This window comes from Periophthalmus magnuspinnatus, chromosome 20, assembly GCF_009829125.3.
Source record: "Periophthalmus magnuspinnatus isolate fPerMag1 chromosome 20, fPerMag1.2.pri, whole genome shotgun sequence".
In the NCBI taxonomy this organism is placed as follows: Eukaryota; Metazoa; Chordata; class Actinopteri; order Gobiiformes; family Gobiidae; genus Periophthalmus; species Periophthalmus magnuspinnatus.
In genome coordinates this window covers 1,250,726-1,272,500 of record NC_047145.1, presented here as the reverse complement: position 1 = coordinate 1,272,500, position 21,775 = coordinate 1,250,726, and the positions used below count along the sequence as shown (strand labels likewise).

At 44.0% G+C, this 21,775-nt stretch overlaps 1 protein-coding gene across 1 annotated transcript; it reads right to left on the bottom strand.

Moving 5' to 3' along the window:
• Positions 1 to 9,978: 9,978 nt before the first annotated feature.
• On the bottom strand, positions 9,979 to 20,655 carry LOC117388637 (NACHT, LRR and PYD domains-containing protein 3-like). The gene is made up of 11 exons (XM_033986226.2): positions 20,546 to 20,655; positions 19,349 to 19,537; positions 16,459 to 16,563; positions 15,696 to 15,747; positions 15,202 to 15,391; positions 12,033 to 13,797; positions 11,797 to 11,964; positions 11,445 to 11,612; positions 11,215 to 11,379; positions 10,683 to 10,729; positions 9,979 to 10,607 (listed from the first exon to the last, which is right to left on the bottom strand). Exons 1-11 carry the CDS (start codon positions 20,653 to 20,655, stop codon positions 9,979 to 9,981), a joined length of 3,588 nt encoding a protein of 1,195 aa, XP_033842117.1.
• Positions 20,656 to 21,775: the final 1,120 nt, after the last annotated feature.

Genomic DNA, 21,775 nt, shown 5'->3' with positions numbered 1-21,775 from the left:
AAACAGGGACTTCCCTCGCTCCATCACGCTCATTCTCTCCCTCTTTTTACATGTGTCTGTCTGCTCCCTTTTGTTCTTCTCTAACTCTCTTTCCTCTCTCTCCCTCTACCTCCTTCTCTTCTCCTGTCATCTCTCCTCACCCCTCCCTGTCCATTTCTCTCCGTCTCTCCTCCCCTCTGCCTCTTTACTTCTGTCTCCATAACCCCTCTCTCTCTCTCCACTACTAACTCTTTTCTTTCTGCTCTCCTCCTTTCTCTCCCTCCCTCTCCCCCTCCTCTCTCTCCCTCACTCTTTTCTCCCCTCCTCTCTCTCTCTTCTCTCCCTGTTCATGTGTTCACACTTGTCTGAGATGCATGTACCTCCTCTCTCTCCTCTCTTCTCCTCCCTCTCTCTCCTAATCTCTTTCTCTTCTCTCTCCCTCTGTCCTCCTCGTCCCTCTCTTCCTTCTTTTCTTCTCAGTGTCAGATGGATTAAAATAATAAAGGGGGAGATGGTCCTATTATAGGTCAAAAGCCTCTCTCTCTCTCTCTCTCTCTTTCTCTCTCCATCTCCCCCTCTCTCCTCCTCCCTCTCTCCTCCCTCTTTCTCTTCCTCTCTCCTCCTCTATTCTTCATCCAAATCCTCTCTTCTCCCTCTCCATCTCTCCTTCTCCTTTTCTCCTCCCTCTCTCCTCCTCTCTCTGTCCTCTCTCCCTCTCTTCTTCTCTCCAGTTGTCTCTGTGTCAGACAGATGTAAATAATAAAGGGGTGAATGGTCCCAGAATAAGTCCATGGCCTCTCTCTTCCTCTCTCCCTTCCCCCTCTCTCCTCCCTCTCTCCTCCTCTTCTCTCTCCATTAATCTCTGTGTCAGACAGATTTAAATAATAAAGGAGTAGATGGGCCCAGAATAAGTTTGAAGCCTCTCTCCCTCTTTCCACCTCTCCTTCTCTCTCTGTCCTGTCTCCTTCCATCTCTCCTCTTCCTCTCTCACTCTCTCCTCCTCTCCTTCTCCCTCTCTCCTTCTCTTTCTTCCCCTCCTCTCTCTCCCTCTCTCTCTCCCTCTTTCCACCTCTCCTCCTTTCTCTCTCCTCTTCCTCTCTCTCTCCCTCTCTCCTCCTCTTTCCTCCTCTTCCTCTCTTTCTCTCTCTCTCGATCTCTCCTCTCTCTCTCCCTCTATCCTCCTCTCTCCTCCCCTCCCCCCTCTCTCTCTCTCTCCCCCTCTTTCCACCTCTCTCCTCCTCTCTCTCCTCCTCTTCCTCTCTCTCCATTTGTCTCTGTGTCAGACAGATGTAAATAATAAAGGAGTAGATGGGCCCAGAATAAACCCTGATGCCCAGAGGAGCTGTTCCTGAGGAGCTGTTCCTGAGGAGCTGTTCCAGAGGAGCTGTTCCTGAGGAGCTGTTCCAGAGGAGCTGTTCCTGAGGAGCTGTTCCAGAGGAGCTGTTCCTGAGGAGCTGTTCCTGAGGAGCTGTTCCAGAGGAGCTGTTCCTGAGGAGCTGTTCCAGAGGAGCTGTTCCAGAGGAGCTGTTCCAGAGGAGCTGCTCGTGGAGTCATTCCATTTGGAGGATATTGTCGCCGTGGAGACGAGACACTTTTATTAGCTCTCTTAATAAACACATTACATTTGTTGAACGGCGAGAATTGAATCGTATTTCAAACTTTTCTCAAAATGTCAGAGCACATTTACAGAGAGCGGAGACGTTATTAAAATTCAAACTCAAAGGCTCGTCATAAAACGATTTATGTTCAGAGATTAAGAACATTGTGTCAACTAAAGATGCTCCATGTAACTTTTCTGATGGAGAGTTCGCCACCTGCAGGCTAGCAGTTATAGCGGCTAATTTGGAACCGCGGGTATCATAGCAACCAAACAGCCAATCAGGAGCGAGGCTGTTGAAGGTCACACTTTGGAGTCTGACAGCAGCAGTTACAGAGGGAGGAGCCAGTTTTTCAAAATAAAGTGAGTTGGAGCCGATGGAGCAGGAAGTGCGACCATGATCACTTCCTGTTTGTAACGCGGCGGCGAGCAGTTTAGCTACGTCCATTTACATAAAACGACTGGTCACTATATGTGTTGAAAGAAAATTGTACAACAGTTTTGTTCTATTAAATGTGCATTGTGGAACTTTTTAGGCAGAGGGTTCACGACTTGCAGTTGTTTTTGCTTTGTCATTAACTCACTATTAGTCAGATCTGCGGAGAGGCGTCCCCGCTTAGAGTATAAATGCTCGTTTTTCAGTGTTAGCCCTAGAAACATCTGTAAATAGAAGCTGGACTAAAAAATTAAATCCATCTCAAAAGGAGTCGAGCTGTTCGCTGACCCCACATGAAAAGTTCCATAGTGCATCTTTAAAGTAATCAGACGTTTTGGCTCAAAAATATCGTGGCAACCGAACATTTAACATATTTCACAGTTTATCATTTTCATACAAACCAGAAAATAGAAATGTAGGGCAGCGGTGGCTCAGTCGGTGCAGCGTTTGCCCATCGATCTGAAGGTTGCCGGTTCGAATCCCGCTTTCACAGATGAATACTGATGTTGTACCCTTGAGCAAGTGTAACCCAGCAGAGAAAACGTGCCTTATTCCTCTCTAACGTTGACGCGCTCATTTTATTTTGAAAGCTTTTATTTTGGTAAGAGGAAGTGTGATGCTCTCTCTTTGTTGACTTCCTGTTTTGTCACGTGGTTGATGATGACGTTATTATTTGTCAAAGTGATTCAGTCCCGGCTCCTCGTGTTTTGTTGACAGTTTCATCTTAGTTTTTGTTCTTTTAAGTTTTGGACACAGAGAGGCTGCTTCTTAAACCTTTATTTTTGCTTCACATCGTCTGGGTGAGTCAACATCTGCTTATTATAAAGAAAAACAAGCTAATGTGAAGCTAAGGTGATGCTAATGTGAAGCTAACGTGATGCTAACGTGTTGAGGCAAGGCAAGCAGGGCATTTGTACACCACAACTCGTACACAAAGTAATTCAAAGTGTTTTACAGAATAAGACAGACGTTTAAATCACAGAACAACAAATCAAAACAGAAATAATCGCCATAAACTTAACATTAAAACAAAAGAGTGCAGAATAAAACACTTATGCTAACGGGATGCTAATGCTAATCGCGCGCTGTAAACTTCTACTTAAGGTCAATGTGAAACTTATTTGTCCTTGTTTCATGTTTTTTTAAAGCAAGAATTAAGTTGACGACAAATGTCTCTGTACTTTTATTTAATTTTGATCTGTTTCCTGGTGAGATGTGATGTTTATTTTGATTTTAAATGCAGATTTAGATCAGTTTAAAGGAGTTACTGTATAAATAAGTTAATTTCTTGATTTACAAAAGCTTAAAAAAGGATTAAAAGTTACAAATTCAGTTGGATACTAATATTTATCACAAATCACATGGTTAATGAGATAAAAAACTTAAAGGAGAAATTAATTGTATTATTATTATTGCATCTGTTAAAAACAATATCATGTGCAATGTGACATTTTGAGTTTAAACATGCATGTTACTGATATTTAAAATTGTGTAATGGGAATACAATATTTGATATTTTGTGATTAAAAACTAAAGAAAGCTTTGGCTTCTACTACTACAAAGATTAGAGAATGGAAATGGACTTTAAACTATCTGTAAACATTATTGTTCCGCAGGCTCGTTTTGATTCTGAAGACTCTCAGAGGAGACGGTGAGCCTGTCTCAGAACCCTGTGAATGGAGAAAAGGCGACTTTCTCTCCTTTTCTTGTTGATCTCATCACACGGTAACGACTCAAACTGTCACAACAAAGAACCTTTCTGAGCATCTGACTTTGACTGAAACGACTGAAACATCATTGCGCTCAGTTGGACTTGTTTTTTGATTTACACAATGTGAATATAACACAGATTACCGACTGTTAAGTTGTAAACATTTTCATTTGATTTAATTTTTTCTGTCTACACTAAACCATCATCACTCATTTCTGTTTCCTTCCATTTCATTTACGTTCACTCTGTTCTTATTCCTATTGTAGATCTTCTGAACCTGGCTCTTTGTCCAAACTATTTAATTATTTTAATATACTTTTCTTGAGTCAGGGGTTCCACAAGACACTTATCCCCCCTCGCCCCAGTGTCTGTGTACACGGATGTGTTAATGTGTGGGTTCACCATATGTGTAGATCTCAGTGTGGTCCTGATGTGGAGCTGCTTTGGTCCTGGTTTAGTCCCTCTTCAGTCCTGCTTTAGTCCTGTTGTAGTCCCGTTGTAGTCCCACTGTAGTCCCGCTTTAGTCCCGCTTTAGTCCCGCTTTAGTCCCGCTTTAGTCCCGCTTTAGTCCCGCTTTAGTCCCGCTTTAGTCCCGCTGTAGTCCCGCTGTAGTCCCGCTTTAGTCCCGCTTTAGTCCCGCTTTAGTCCCGCTTTAGTCCCGCTGTAGTCCCGCTTTAGTCCCGCTTTAGTCCCGCTTTAGTCCCGCTGTAGTCCCCGCTGTAGTCCCCGCTGTAGTCCCGCTGTAGTCCCCGCTGTAGTCCCTCTGTAGTCCCTCTGTAGTCCCGCTGTAGTCCCGCTGTAGTCCTGCTTTAGTCCCGCTTTAGTCCCGCTTTAGTCCCGCTTTAGTCCCGCTTTAGTCCCGCTTTAGTCCCGCTGTAGTCCCTCTGTAGTCCCGCTTTAGTCCCGCTGTAGTCCCGCTGTAGTCCTGCTTTAGTCCCGCTTTAGTCCCGCTGTAGTCCCGCTTTAGTCCCGCTTTAGTCCCGCTGTAGTCCCGCTGTAGTCCCGCTGTAGTCCCGCTGTAGTCCCGCTTTAGTCCCGCTTTAGTCCCGCTTTAGTCCCGCTTTAGTCCCGCTGTAGTCCCGCTGTAGTCCCGCTTTAGTCCCGCTGTAGTCCCGCTGTAGTCCTGCTTTAGTCCCGCTTTAGTCCCGCTTTAGTCCTGCTTTAGTCCCGCTTTAGTCCCGCTTTAGTCCCGCTGTAGTCCCTCTGTAGTCCCGCTTTAGTCCCGCTGTAGTCCCGCTGTAGTCCTGCTTTAGTCCTGCTTTAGTCCCGCTTTAGTCCCGCTTTAGTCCTGCTTTAGTCCCGCTTTAGTCCTGCTGTAGTCCTGCTTTAGTCCCGCTGTAGTCCCGTTTTAGTCCCGCTGTAGTCCCGCTGTAGTCCCGCTGTAGTCCTGCTTTAGTCCTGCTTTAGTCCCTCTGTAGTCCCGCTGTAGTCCCGCTGTAGTCCCGCTGTAGTCCTGCTGTAGTCCCGCTGTAGTCCCGCTGTAGTCCCGCTGTAGTCCCGCTTTCGTCCCGCTTTCGTCCCGCTTTCGTCCCGCTTTAGTCCCGCTTTAGTCCTGCTTTAGTCCTGCTTTAGTCCTGCTTTAGTCCTGCTTTAGTCCCGCTTTAGTCCTGTTTTAGTCCTGCTTTAGTCCCTCTGTAGTCCTGTTTTAGTCCTGCTGTAGTCCCAGTTTTGCTGTACTGTGTGTCGTGTAAACACAGTGATGATGATTTAAAGTCCACTCTCACAGTTTCATGGACTCCACTGGCCTCTTCTCTTGACTCAGGCTCAGTGTTTTCCCTGAGTTTGCATCGTGTCGTACAGATCTGGCAACTCCTGCATCTTCACTCAGAATGGGCCGGGCTGCCACTACCTTCTAACAAAGATTAAAAGTTTCACATATCCAGATAATGATTTTGGGCTGGATAATGATAACAGATCGCTTAAAAAGGGCAGAGCGCTCACTCGAGACGCCGGGGACGAGCTGGACAAACGGCTCCTCTCCGCTCTCGTATCGGCGGCAGCAGCAGAACCTCTGGCACGTTTCCAACTCGAGCTCTTTTTTCTCACACCTGGCAACCCCTCGTTCACTGTGCAGCTGTGTCCAGAGAGTGCGCTCAAAGCCAGTAAAACAATACAATACAAGATCACGTTTTCTCATTCAAACCAGAGAACAGACGAGCTAAAGCCCCGAAGACCTCGTAAAACTTCAACTGTTGACAAAAGGCGCCTGATTTGTCTGTTTTTAATGTTCACATCTTGATTTACAGACACAATAGTGAAAAATACAAACCCCAGGATCATGTAGAGGGTTAATACAAACATTTAAGACCAAAATGAGTCTGAAACAGCAGAGACAGAGAGAGGACACAGTTAAAAAAACAAAACTAAAACTAAACAAAAAAAAACAACATTTAAATAACTAAAAAACAAACCAACCCCCATAACAAAAAAATAAAGAAAAATAAACTTAAAAAATAAAATAACTTAAAAAAAACACCTCAAAATAATAAAAAATAAATTAAAAAAGCCCTCAAAATAAAAATAAAAAAAACAAAGAAAAAAATAAATAAATAACAAAGTAATAAAAATAAGTAAACTCAACATAACTCAAAAAAAAAGAACCCCAGGATCATGTAGAGGGTTAATACGAACATTTAAGACCAAAATGAGTCTGAAGCAGCAGAGACAGAGAGAGGGGACAGATTTTCAATAGGAAGTGAATTGGAGCCAGAGTCATCGGAGCAGGAAGTGCGCCATGATCACTTCCTGTTTGGAAAGCGGTGGCTATCAGGTTAGCTATGTCCATTTATATAAACAGTTTATGCTTCCATCCTTAAATATCATCTTAAAAGTCTTTACACCTTTCAAAAAATGTGAATATTTTGTTTTGAACTGCTATGGCAGAAATGCTAATCACTCTGAAACCATGAATACATTTGGAGTCCATTCAAAACCAAACAAAAGCTTTTGGTCAACAAAAATTAATAGCACAAAGACTGAATGTTTTATCTGAACGTTATGATCAAATCCACTTAAAACTTTTACTTTCAAGTTGAGTTTATTATTTTTGTTTATGTGAAAGTAGTTTTACCAGTTTAGTTTAGGCTAATTTGCATTTTTAATGTTTGTTTCTCTGGGGCCGAGGGGTAAGACACGTAGACCAGAATGCACCTGGGCCGAGGAGAGCAGCGGAGGAACGTAACAAATGAAAAGTAGTAACGTACTTAAGTATATTTTAAAGGGAATACTTTTTACTTTTACTTAAGTACATTTGTAGTGGAGTAGAAAGTACAGATACTGCTCTCATTTTTGAACAGGACTGAAAAGTAAAAGTATTTTTCTTACTGTGTGAGATGAGAGCTGCTGAAAAGGCTGAGGGTTTATTTTTAACACGTTCAGAATTTGAACTAAACAAAAATAAACAAATAAAAACAGAAAAAAACAATAAATTCAGTTGTTTCTGTTCTATAAGACTCAAAATCTGTGACTTTTACTTTTTACTCTTTAAGTACATCGTTTTTATACTATTAAGTACATTTTTTCATGTGATACTTTTACTTGATTATCTCTTTGCTCCAGTATCTGTACTTTTACTTCAGTAACAGTACTTCTTCCACCTCTGCAGGAGCTGGTCGGCCTGATATAATCTTGTCTGTTTATTCACTCGGAGTAAATCTACAGAAGTTTTGTTTGTGCTTCGTAAACCGCGTTTCCACGGAGACCAAAGTGATTGTTTGAGTTTTGTTTAGGCCTGAGTTTGCTCACTGCTTTTGTTTGTTAGTTTTCATAAACAAAGACATCAACTTCCCTCTAGAATCTGTTCCCTGTTGCAGTGTGTTAAGTTCAGCTGATTGACCGATAACAACTACAATAGCTCCACCTGGTGGTCAAACTTTACATGGTCATAATGGAAACAAAAGGAAAATAGATCATTAAACTTTATTTTACGTGTTATGAATTTATATCAGCCTTTTACAACAGATAAAAACAAACATATATTTTTATTTCAATGCTGTAAAGAGCAAGAAATAATAAATATAGAAACGTTTTCTGATCTTCAGTGAGCCCAGAAAATACTGGATGAAAAGCAAGGCAAGTTTATTTGTACAGCACAATTCATATACTAGGTAATTAAAAGTGCTTTACAGAATAAGAAGGACATTAAAATCACAATACAACAAATCAAAATAAATAACAATCAAGGAGAAAAGTGCAGAATAAAAACCTTTAGGTCACAGCAGATAAACAGAACCATTTGAGTCTGGATTTAAACTTTGTCAAAGTCGAGGCCTGAGTCACATCTTCCTGGTGTAGTCCTGGTTTAGTCCTGGTTTAGTCCTGGTTTAGTCCTGGTTTAGTCCTGGTTTAGTCCTGGTTTAGTCCTGGTTTAGTCCTGGTTTAGTCCTGGTTTAGTCCTGGTTTAGCCCGGGTTTAGTCCTCCTCATGTGAGATGGTTCATGTGGCTCATGTGGGAGATGTTCTTTGGTGCTGGTCCAGAGCTGCTTTAAAGTCTGTTCTCTGAGCCACAGGACACATGTGAAGTACTTCCTGGTTCTATGGGGCCCATGGGGGCCCATGGGGGACCTGGGGGGCCAAGAGTGTCTCTGGAGATTGTTATGGGGCAGAGCCATAGGGAAGATGTGTCAGTGTGGAGGATGGAGACAGGAGAAGGTGAAAAATACCCATAATGCTTTTTGAATGTAACTTTTTCTGATTTTGACCTGACCTAGACAAACACAGGCTGGACCAAACATATACAAAGGTTCAACACTTTTCCACACAGGAACTTCTAATAAATTATTTAAAAAAAACAAAAAAAAACTCTGGTGTAGTATTATTATGTATTTTACTAAACAAATGGATTTGAAACCTCATGAACAAAGGTGCAGTGTGTAACTTTGCAACATGCTTTCCTACAGTGAGTGGGGTCGCCTCTCCACAGATCTGCGGTGTAACTTGGCCTGGTGGTGTCATGTGCTTGTCTCCATAGAGATAGAAGTTTAAAAGCCATAAACACCAATGAAGACGAGCAGGTTGTGAAAAAAATGTTCGCAGTGTTCTTGTTTATTGCTGCCTGCAGTGCTGAGTTCATTCATAAAAACTCTCCAATCTTCTGTCTCTCAAACATAATGAAATTAAGTTTGGATGACCATTTCACACAGCTGCACTTAACTACAGAAGAAGACAAACAGGAAGCTCCTCCAGGAACTAGCATCAGTGCTAACAACACTGACTATTAAAACCAACCAAGTAATTACAAAGAGGGTCAGGGTTACATTCCTGGGTGACTGTTTCACCATCTGTCCAGGGACCACAGACGAAAAACAGACGAATAAATCTGGTACATTTACAGAAATGTTGATTAATGTACATTGTCCCTGTTAAATAAACCAAATAAAAAAAAGGATCATTTCTGCCACAGACCCACACTTATTAACCACAGAAAAAGACAAATAGAAAGATCGTCCAAGAACTAGCATCAGCACTAACGACACTGAAGCACAACAGCGAACTTTAGAGGGTCAGAGGTTCAACTGTGGGTCAAATTCTCATCTCCAGTCCCTGGAATAGACCTTACTGAGAAGGCGGAGGAGTGTGATTCCCCTGTAAGTGAAACACACCCTCCAGTCCCCTTCTTAAACAGAGGGACCTCCACCCCGGTCTGCCAGTCCAGTGGTACTGGCCCCGACCGCCACATGATGTTGCAGAGACGTGTCAGACAAGACAGTCCCACAACGTCCAGAGATTTAACATACTCAGGATGTGTCGCCATCGAGGAGGTAACCCAAATGCTAACTGTAAAATGTTTTTATTTCTTCTGGCTCATTGACGCAGACACTGTCGATCATTAAAGACACAGTTCAACTCATTTACAGTTTCTCTGTCATGAGTTGTCACTGTGAACAAAACACTCAGGTACATTTGTACATTTGTCGTCTGAGCGTCGGGTTTATATCATTTAAATCTTATTATTTTTTATTTCCCTGTTGTTTTTATAGTAGTCTCATTACAGTTGTCAGTTTGTTCTCATACACTTAATACCTCAATTCATGACTTTTGGACCTCAATTTTATGAAATCCCTGTACAATTAACATCTCTATGAAGACAGGCCTCAACCAGAAAAGTTCCACAGTGCAGCATTACTAAGGCTCACTCAAATCTGTTTCCCTGCCAGGGTTGTTTTATTTCCACACTGAAACACAGTTTTGAAACTCACCAGGCATAGACTGGTATATGTACACTGAACCTGAGAGCTTCTGGTTTTGTGCTGAGCACTACACCACCTTGTTTCTGCTGTGAGTCTTGACCAGAGACACTGAGGAACCATAAGATAACAGTCCAAACCCTGGAAACAGAGGCTCAGTGAATGTGGTGTTGAAGGTGTAGAGCTGGAACAGTTTTCCATCAGAACCGACCTCATAGAAGGACAGAACTCCAGCCTCAGAGTCCAAGAACACGCCCACTCTGCCAAAGTCCACGCCCAGTGTGCCAGAGGGTACGCCCCCTTTGCCAGAGTCCACATCCACTGTGCCAGAGACCACGCCCACTTTACCAGCCTGTGTGAGTTTTGTCCATATATGTTTGTGATTGACAGAGTATTGGTCATTGTAGATCACCAGACTCCAGGATTGATCATTGTTTCCAAACCCACACTCCTCTCCTTTTCCTTTTCGCCTGATCCCTCTGTAACTCACTGCTATAGAAACCTCTCCGGTCCACTGCACCTCCCAGTAATAGCGCCCCCTCAGGCCAGTGCAGCTCAGGACCTGTTCCCACTTTGTGAATCTGTCCTCATGATCTGGATACTCCTGTTCTTTCCTCACACGTGTCACAGTCCGATCGTCCTCAGACAGAAGCAGGTGTCTGTGAGCCGTGTTTGTGTCCAGAGAGAACTCACAGGAGTCTGAAACACAAACATTTAAATGTGAGAGTATTATTCATAAAACTAGTAATGTGTGAATGAAATAAAAGCACTCACACTTCCTCAGACCTGGGACCATCCAGCGCTCTCCAGCAGGATCCAGCCTAAAACACACAAGTCCAGTTTAGACCAGACCAAGACCAAACATGGACCAGGACCAAGACCAACCACGGACCAGAGACCAGGACCAAGACGAAGACCAACCATGGACCAGAGACCAGGACCAAGACAAAGACCAAACATGGACCAGGACCAAGACAAAGACCAACCATGGACCAGAGACCAGGACCAAGACAAAGACCAACCATGGACCAGAGACCAGGACCTCTCTCTTTGTCTCTCTCGCTCTCTCTTTTGTTGTGTGTCTCTGTCTCTTTTTGTCTCTGTGTCTCTCTCTCTTTATCTCCTTCTCTATTTCTCTCTCTCTGTGTCTCTTTTTCGCCCTCTTGTCTCTATTTGTCTCTCTTTCTCTTTGTCTCTGTCTCTGTGTTTTTCTCTCTCTCTTTGTCTCTGAACAAAGTGCTCCACATAGGTGCAGAGTATACAGGTATGTTCAACTGAGTTCACCTGGCAGCGGGGGCGGTCTCACCTGACAGACAGCAGGGGGCGCTGGTCCTGTAGAGCGGTCAGGAGCTCGGCTGAGGGTCCTGGATGGTTGTAGCTCAGGTCTAACTCGCGCAGGTGGGAGGGGGCGGAGCTCAGAGCTGAGGCCAGAGCAGCTCCGCCCCTCTGTGAGACCAGACATCCAGACAGCCTAAAGACACAGCATTACACCCATGTGCACACAAGGGGGCAGAGTGCATCATGGGAGTGTCTCACCTGAGCGACTCTAGTCTGCAGGGGGCGCTTTTCAGTCCAGAACACAGCAGCTCCACTCCTGAGTCCTGGAGGTCGTTGTGACTGAGATCCAGGTGTGTGAGACTGGAGGAGCTGAGGACTGAGGCCAGAGACCCACAACTGCGAGGGGACAGTCCACAGAGGGACAAACTGAGGAGACAAGAGGAAACTGTCACTGACCCCATCTGACCGTGTGTGGTCCTGGTTCGTTCAGCTTCAGCCCAAACATGATAAAGGCCTAACTTTGAAACACTCACGCAGTAAGTAAGAGATTACCAGTCAGAAAATAAACATTTACTCCTTTACTGTTGGACCAGAGCCTCTGGAGACTCACCTGAATGTCTTCAGTGTGCAGGGGGCCTTCTTCAGTCCAGAACACAGCAACTTCACTCCTGCATCCTGGAGGTCATTGTGACTGAGATCCAGGTGTGTGAGACTGGAAGAGCTGAGGACTGATGCCAGCGGCCCACAGCTGTGAGGAGACAGGCCACAGCCAATCAGACTGAGGAGAAAGAGGGACATTAGAGACTAGAACCACCACACAAGAGTTTAAATACAGTCTGGACTCACAGGGCTTTGGTGGAGGCTCTGACCACCGACAGCAGGCCCAAGAGAGCTCTCTCTGAGGCCTGGTATTTACACAGGTCAAACTCCTCAAGGTCTGAGTCTGAGGACAGTAAGAGAAAGGACAGAGTCGACCACTCAGCAGGTGACATGTTTCTATCAGAGAGAAGTCCTTCTCTCATGTACCACTGCATCATCTTCACCAAACTCAGGTCGTTCATCTCGTTCAGACAGTGGAGGAGGTTCAGTTTTCTCTCTGCAGACAAACCTTCTACGTTCAGCTTCTGTTTGATGTACTTCACCGTCTCCTTGTTCTGTTTTTTTTCTGTGTTAGTCAGCAGACCCTGCAGTAGCCTTTGATTGGTTGGCAGGGACAGTCCCAGGAGGAAGCGCAGGAACAGGTCCAGGTGTCCATTTCGATTCTGTAAGGCCTGGTCCACAGCCGAGCAGTAGAAGGCTGCCTCAGGCTCTGGACTCTCAGAGTGTAGTGGCTCCAGCAGGTTTTCTCCAGAGCTGAAGAAGGTCTGATGGACGTGAAGAGCAGCCAGAAACTCCTGCACACTCAGATGTATGAAGCAGTAGACCTTGTCCTGGTACAGGCCTGGCACCTCTTTGAAGACCTGTGTGAACACTCCAGAGTACACTGAGGCCTCTGCAGGGTCCAGCCCACACTCGCTCAGGTCACACTCGTAGAAGATCAGGTTTCCTTTCTGCAGCTGCTCAAAGGCCAGTTTTCCCAGAGACCACACAATCTTCTTGGTCTTTTCAGTCCAGTGAAGGTCCTCCCCTGATCTCTGGTGATACTTGATGTTTTGGACTTTGGCCTGCACCACCAGGAAGTGGACGTACATCTGTGTGAGAGTCCGGGGCAGCGCTGATTCCTCTGTTTGGTACAGAGGCATCTGTAGAACTGTGGAGAGGATCCAGCAGAAGATCGGGATGTGACTCATGATGTAGAGGCTGCGGATGCTCTTGATGTGGGAGATGATGGCTGCGGCCTGGTCTCTGAACTTCTTCCTGAAGTACTCCTCCTTCTGTGGGTCGGTGAACCCTCGCACCTCTGTCACCATGGAGACGAACTCAACAGGGATCTGATTGGCCGCGGCGGGGCGCGTGGTTATCCAGAGGCGAGCGGAAGGAAGCAGCCTCCCCCTGATAAGGTTTACCAGCAGCACGTGCACTGAGGCCGACTCTGTGGGGTCGGTCAGGTCCTGGGTTCTGCTGAAGTCCATAGGAGGTCTGCACTCGTCCAGACCGTCAAAGATGAAGAGCACCTGAAGCTGTTGGAAGCTGCATAGATGTTTGGATGGACTGAAGAAGTGGTGCAGCAGTCCCACCAGGCTGAACTGTGTGTCTCTGAGCACATTGAGCTCTCTGAAAGTGAACGGGAACAGCAGCTGGAGGTCCTGGTGCGCCTTGCCTTCAGCCCAGTCCAGACTCAACTTCTGAGTCAGTATTGTTTTCCCCACACCGGCCACGCCCTTCGTCAGCACCGCCCTGATTGGCTCTGGTGAGTGTGGGCGGGGTTTAAAGATGTCTTCACATTTGATGGTGATCTCTGGAGCAGCCGATCTCCTGGACATGGTCTCCATGTGTCTGATCTCATGTTCCTGGTTGACCTCTGAGGCTCCACCCTCTGTGATATAGAGCTCTGTGTAGATCTGGGTCAGGGGGGCGGACTCTCCTGGTTTAGCCACACCCTCAAACACGTGGCTGAACCTCTTCTGCAGATCACGCTTCAGTTTATCTCTGCATGTCGTCTCCTTCCATCCTGAAACATACAAACAACTCTCAAAGATTGACAAAGTTCTGAGAATTTGAAGTGTCAAGAAATGTCTGTGTTGGTAAAACCCACAGACGCTCAGAGTGTGAAGGTGACTGGGTCAGGTCCTTCAAAGGGACACTCCAGTCAGGACCATAGTCTGGCAAGGCAAGTTTATTTATACAGCACAATCCATCCACAAGGTAATTCAAAGTCCTTTAAGAATAATTAGAATAAGAAAGACATTAGAATCACAATACAACAAATCAAAACATAAATAATCACAAATAATCATCAGAAAATTAACATTAAAGGAGTAAAGTGCAGAATAAAACCCTTTCAGTCATATGCACAGATAAACAGAACTGTTTTGAGCTTGGATTTAAACATTGGAACACTGGAAAGCATCGTAGGAGTTGTTCATTTGGAGAAAGTTAATAAACTGTTCGTAAACAACTTTTTTGAGGACTTTGTCTAAAAACGGCAAATTTGAGATCGGTCGATAATTGTTCAGTATTGTGGCATCAAGACTGCTCTTCTTTAGGAGAGGCTTGATTACCGCAGTTTTCAAAGCTCTTGGGAATGTTCCAGATTGAAGTGACATGTTAACTATGTGAGTGAGTGGTGACAGCAAACTGTTGAGCACAGACTTTAGAAATTTTGTGGGTAACACATGGAGGCAGCTGTAGATGAACTCAGACTGGAGATGACAATCTCTGTGACAGTTTTGTCAGTTACAGGTGCAGAGTGAGTCAGCTCTAAGTGTCTCGGTGGCTGCTCGATTGTTATTTGCATTGGTGGAATTGATATAATTTTTTATGTCCTGAACTTTGTCATGAAAAATTACTGCAATCTCTAGATTTAACAGCAAACAGGACACAAGAAATATTACTGCAACACCGAATAATCAACATAAAATGTTGATGGAGACTTTAACCCTCTCTACATGACTCTGGCGTTTTTTATTTCACTATTTTGTTGTTTGTTTGTATAAATCAAGATATGAACATAATAATGACAATAATAATAATAATAACAGATCAATCAGGCTCCTTCTTTCCCTGAGGTCAGTTCTAGTGTTAGCAACAGGTTTGATTGACACCATTGTTATACGGGAAGGGCCATTACTTTCAACAACCTCACTCCTGATTGGCTCTTTGGTTGCTATGATACTCGCAGTTGGAATTCCAAAACTGGAACTGGGCTCCAGATTAGCCGCTATGACTGCTAGCCTCAATGACCTTCATTTCGAGCTGAACACTGTGGGTGACGTGATACTTCCTCAGAAACACACTATAGTCTGTGGTTTGCTATGGTTTGGATCCGAACACGGTCTAACACCTGGAACCTTCTAATGACCCAGAGATAAGGTCAGAAGAGCTGATGGAGCAGGAGCTCAAAAGTTGAACTAACTGTTGAACAGGCGCTGGGCCAGCTGCTCTTGGTTGATCTTCTTTAGGAAGTCCAAGGCGATGGTCAGAACAGCCTCTCTGCTGGGCTCCTCCTCCTCACTCTCAGAGCATTCTGGGTAATCTGAGGCCAGCAGCCTGTGGAGTCTCTGCAGCTGCTGTTGGACAAACTTCTGGACCTGCTCCTCCAGAATCTGGAAAATAACCAGGGTTCAGAGGTTCAGAGGTCAGGCAGAATGTACACACCAGGGTCAGAGGTCAGACAAATCATACACATCAGAGTCAGAGGTCACATGTAGGGCTATCACAATAGGACATTTTTATGTACCTCTATAGTTCCCACCACTACAAAGAAAAAGTCTCCAAGATAAATACTGACCCCCAAAAAAGATGGTTCTGTCCATCATGTATTGAACGATAAGTTGATATAGTAATTATCATGACGGGCCTAATCTTGGAGCTACAGCACTGGCAATGCAGGAGAACATCTGGACTCACCTGAAACACCAAGTCCATTTTAGTCTGAGACCCTGGATTCTTCGTATCCTCTCTGTGGATCACAGACAAGAACTCAGTGAAGGTCCAGACCGAATCCCTGCCCACAGACTGTGTAAAGAAGTGGACTGAGTGTGATGTCACCCTCAGCGTTTGGCTCCAAATGAAACCCATCGACGCTAGCAGTTATAGCGGCTAATCTGGAGCCTAGTTCCATATTTGGAATTCCAACTGCGAGTATCATAGCAACCAAAGAGCCAATCAGGAGCGAGGCTGTTGAAGGTAACGCCCCTTAGCAACAGTGTCAATCAAAGCTGTTGCTAATGCTAGAGAGAGCGACTCTACGTCAGTGAGAGTGGAGCCATGTATTCCCCACAATGCATTTCTCTGTGATGTTTTCAAACAGTGCAGCGCTCAAACCTTAACAACTTATTAGCAACATAATAGTGATAATATATAAAGAAATAAATAAATGTCTGAACAGTTAAATGTATAATATTTTAAACACATACGCAGACTGTACAGGTAACAACACTGTAAAACACTAACATAACTCGTCTGTGGCCAATTCAGCAAATTAGTAAAACAAACTCAGGCTTAGAACTGACCTGCACTTCAACTACATCTGGTTTACTCTGCATTTTATCTGAAGTGTGACTGTGGCTCCTGGAAACTCACTGGACACACTGCACCTGGACACACTGCACTGAAGTGTGTCGTGTGGCACTGGGACAGAGCCATAGTCCAGTGTGGATGGAGTCCTCACCTGGGTCCAGTCTGGTTCTCCTGTTTGACCTGTCCATGAGTCGTCCTCTGTTTTTCATAGTTTAAGGACTGAGATCTGAGCAGAGGTTTGGAGCAGTCTGTGTCCCTGCAGAGAGAGGTCAGAGAGGTCACAGAGGTCACAGAGAGGTCAGAGAGGTCACCGAGAGGTCACAGAATGCTCAAATAGAAGTTACAAATTCTTGAGAAAAATAATGATGTTTATGTTGTGAAAGAGACTGAGGTGAGACACAAAAAAGGTCCATCTGTGTCCAAGGGAAAGTCCTCCATGCTCCTGTGTGTCAGATGCCCTGTCATTCTTGTGCCATATTTATTATGTTACTGAACTTTACCTGTTTAAAATATGATCTTAAACCAAATGACTCTCTGGAACAACATGACTCATTGTGTTTTAGATCAAACTGGACTTTGGACTTTATTAAATATTAACTTGGATGCTGTTGTGTCGTCTGCTCTGTAAAGGCGACGTGTGAGAGTTAAAATGAGCTTTACACATGTGATTATGGTTTCTGCAGCTTTCACTGCTTTTGTTTTTTTGAGTTTTTGTTTACGAGGCTGGGAGTATTTCATTAGTTTGTGTGATCATTTTTAATTAAATTTAAGCAAAAGAATAAATAAATCAGAGAATAAGAAAAACATAGTAGATAAAATATGGAAACACTACAGCAAAAACACATTTTTAATTTTAGTCTCTTAGCAACGAACTTTAATTGTCCATTCTGCATCAAAAGATGTGTTAATATTTCATTTAATAAACCTGCAGCCATAGAGTTATATGGGACAGTGTGTCTAGTGTGAAGCACCACAGAGACTAAATCTACACAGAACCACTACAGACCTTTGACTAATACTTCGATCTGTTTGGTCGAAGCGTCACAGCAGCAAAACAAGACGAAAATCAAACTTTATTTAAATCCAGTTGAGACAAAAGCTCAGACCTCTTTCCTCTACAAAAGCACACAGAGCTTCTTCACTGCACGTTTAGCACAAGCTAAAGTCTGTCTGCGTTGCCATGTTTGTTTTGGTTTGTTTGGGCGTTTCGCCTCTAGCTCCGCCCAATCCTCAGTGTTGCTCTGTGATTGGTCCATGAGGTGCTGTATGAATTTGAACCTTAGGGCAGGAGTATGGGAAGATAGTCGAGAGTTTAACTCACAAGTATCACAAGAATCCTCACTGTGCAGGGTTAGTACATGGCATTGATGCTAATGCTAACAATAGCTAAATGGCCGCCAGAAAGCAACGTATGTGAGGGAAGCTGCAGGGGCCCGGAGGGGTCACAAGCTGAAAATGATATCAGAGTACTTCAAACTGTAGTAATATTATTTATATGACTGGTTTAACCAAAACATGGAGTTTTGAGTCTGGAAGCAATGTTTAATGGAAAAAGATTAAATGAGAGACATATTTGTCCAATCCTGTTTACACTTTATATGTTGCTGTTAGGTAAATATCATCAGAAAACGTGGCATTAACGTCCACTGCTCTGACACACAGCTGCACTTATCAATGAAACCAGATCAGACTGATGGAGTAGACAGACTTAGTGCCTGTGTGAAGGACTGAAAAACCTGGATGACACTTAATTATCTGCTTCTTAACCCCAAAAAAACAGAGGTCATTGTTCTTGGCCCCAAAGGCCTGTGAGACTCTGTATCTGACAGAGAGTGACTCTGGACAGTGTCAATGGAGCCTCCAGCTCTACTGTAAGGAAACTTGGAGTCTTTTTTGACCAAGAGCTCTCATTTACACCACATATAAACCAAACCTGCAGAGCAGCCCTCTTCCACCTGCATAATATCGCCAAAATCAGAAAAATCTTGTCTAAAAGTGACGCTGAAAAACATATCCATGCATTTGTTACATCAAGGATAGATTACTGTAATTCCCTACTAGCTGCGTACCCTAAAACTTACTAAAAAGCTTTCAACTAGTTGAAAATGCCAGGCTCTTAACAGGAACTAAGAGAAGACACACATCACAGAGCTGGAGTCACGTCACTGACTTCTGTCAAGTTTAGAGTTAAATTCAAAGTTCTCCTCCTGACATATAAAGCCATAAAGGGCATGGCTCCATTGTGTCTACAGATATAGGACCATATCATCCAAACAGCACTCTGGACTGGTGGAGTGTCTAAAAGCACCGTAGGAGGGAGTTTTTTCACTGACCAAGCTCCTGCTCATGTTAAAGAGGCTCCACAGTCTCTACATTTAAGACCAGGCTTAAAACGTGTCTGTTTGGATGAGCTCATGTCCAGGACAGTTAAGGTCAGAAATAAAACCTGCAACTTTAGTTAAACTGCCTAGGAGCAGCTACGCTGAGGGAAGTATGGCAACCTGAGCACCATCCTCTGTTTCCTCCTATTTTCCCTTTCAACAACATTCACTCTTCAGTTCACCTGGAGTTTGTTCGTTGCTCTTCACACGTTGTTTCTTGTCCCACTCCCGTCTGAGGAGTGCAACTGTTTCAGATGCCCTCCCGCTGACGGCTCAGTGATGACTGGACCCTAGATCCCCTCCTGTGCCCTGATCCTGTTCTGTGGACCCAGACCCTCCCTTCCCTCCCCTGAATGGATGACCTGGCTGGGGTTTCATTGTTGATTTTGTAACGTTCTTTTGGTTAAATCAATTCTCATGTTCAGACCAAAGAGGCGATGCTGCTGTGATTTTGGGCACAACAAAAATAAATTGAATTTTAAATATGATCTTTTATGCAGACGTAGAATCCTCTAGACAACAACTGTGATAACAGCCCGATTTAACGAGCGCTGATCTGTTTGTAGAGTTTAAAATCAGTGTCCGTGGTGGTGGTCAGAGGTGAAAAGTTGAACGTGACCTTTGAGGGGGTCCAAAGCAAAGTACGACTGTGAGACTGACCTGAGCTGAGCAGAGGGTCCAGTTTGTCCTTTCTTAAAGTCAATGCCCAAGTCTTTGGAGCGGTTACTGCTCAGAGAGACTCCGCTGGGGCCAGGACCTGCTTTAGACTTGGTGTAGACCGGTTTTAGTCCTGGCTCATCTTTGGGTCTACGTCCAGACCCTGGTCCTGGTCCAGAATTCTCCATTTCTCTGCAAACATAAAAACTTGTTATTATTGTTACTAACAGAATATTATTTAATTGTGGCACGTTAGTGGGTACATAGACCATCTCGAGATAGACACAAAAGTATATTATGGCTCCATCCTAAATCCCACAGCACGTCGGCCAACTTGGGTCAAACTTGACACATCCAAAATCTAGACCTCTTCTTTAATGAACTTGTTGTAGGGTTTTTATCCAACAGACTCCAAACCCCATATCTGGGGTCAAAAGTTGTTTAAAGAATTTACAGTCTCAGGATGTGGTCATGATGAGCTCCTAAAGAAGACGCCATTTTGAAAACTTAAAAATTCCTGTAACTCTTGTAAAAAATTGTCTAATCTGGACAAACCCAATGTTCCCCCTGTATTATATGTGTATTTTGAAAAGCTGGACAAAATGATGTGCGGATTAAAATTCTATCTTTAAAAATGTCTCTCCAGCGCCCCCTGCAAAGTTACAATGAGACGTAAACATTTATCTCCAACATGACACCGTAATTATTGAATCACACGTCAAGCTGAAGTGACTGTGAGGGCCCTTTATCTCTGCTTGCAGTTTTAATGCTTTATACTGGAGCTGTAAAAGTTTATCTGAATAAGTCCGATGTGATGATGACGTGACTGGACTCTGCCTCAGTGACCCTCACAAAGGTTTTACTGTCCATGCTAAAAGAGGACATTTAGAACTGGTTTTCTTCTCTGCCATGTCCTCTGCTTTAGGTCATGTCTTGCACAAGGACACAAAAACAGGTTAGATCAGTTAAGCCTGAGTTTTTTTGCTTTCCACTGATATAAACTTTTGTATAAACAGATACATCAGAGTTTGTTTTGTAAGTGTTTTATGCAGACGTCGAATCCTCTAGACGTGGATTTAACGAGCGCTGATCTGTTTGTAGAGTTTAAAATCAGTGTCCGTGGTGGTGGTCAGAGGTGAAAAGTTGAACGTGACCTTTGAGGGGGTCCAAAGCAAAGCAAAGTACGACTGTGAGACTGACCTGAGCTGAGCAGAGGGTCCAGTTTGTCCTTTCTTAAAGTCAATGCCCAAGTCTTTGGAGCGGTTACTGCTCAGAGAGACTCCGCTGGGGCCAGGACCTGCTTTAGACATGATGTAGACCGGTTTTAGTCCTGCTTTAGTCCTGATATAGTCCTCGTTTAGTTACAGGGGCGGGACTATTTTTTGATTGTGGCACTTAAAACTTGGCAGGTACACAGAGCATCCCCAGATAGGCACAAAATACAGTATAGCTCCGCCCTAAACCGCACTGGACGTTGGACATATCATACGTGGCCATTTTGAAAGCTTAAAAATCCGTGTAACTCTTGCAAAAATTGTCAGATCTGCACGAAGCAAATGTAGAGTTTGTGTGTGTTTTTTAATGAACTGGACATAATGATGCGTGAATTAAACGTGTGTCTATCAAATGTCTCTCCAGCGCCCCCTGCAACATTAAAATGGATCAGGAAAAGACCTCTTACTTTAACTAACTTGCCGTAGGGTTTTTATCCGACGGACTCCGAACGAAGGCAGCATCATCAGGACATATCTGGGGTCAAAAGTTTTTTAAATAATTTATGTAAGTCTCAGGATGTGGTCATGACGAGCTCTTAACAAAGCAGCCATTTTAAAAACATAAATATTCCTGTAACTTATGTAAACATCATTGGATCTGGACAAACCCAATATACCACCCGTGTATATTGACGAGCTGAACAAAATGATGTGTGGATTAAAATTCTATCTTTAAAAATGTCTCTCCAGCGCCCCTTGCAAAGTTACAATGAGACGTAAACATTTATCTCCAACATGACACTGTAATTATCGAATCACACGTCAAGCTGAAGTTGATATGCAGCTGTGTCGAAGGACTGTGAGGGCCCTTTATCTCTGCTTGCAGTTTTAATGCTTTATACTGGAGCTGTAAAAGTTTATCTGAATAAGTCCGATGTGACGATGACGTGACTGGACTCTGCCTCAGTGACCCTCACAAAGGTTTTACTGTCCATGCTAAAAGAGGACATTTAGAACTGGTTTTCTTCTCTGCCATGTCCTCTGCTTTAGGTCATGTCTTGCACAAGGACACAAAAACAGGTTAGATCAGTGATACAGGTTGAGGTTGCGTTGGTTTAAAAAAAGGTTCTAGTTAAAGGTGATTCTTACCTGCAGCTGGAGACACGACTGACTTCTGTGTGAGACTCTGCACCTGCACAAAGTCCACAGGGCGGAC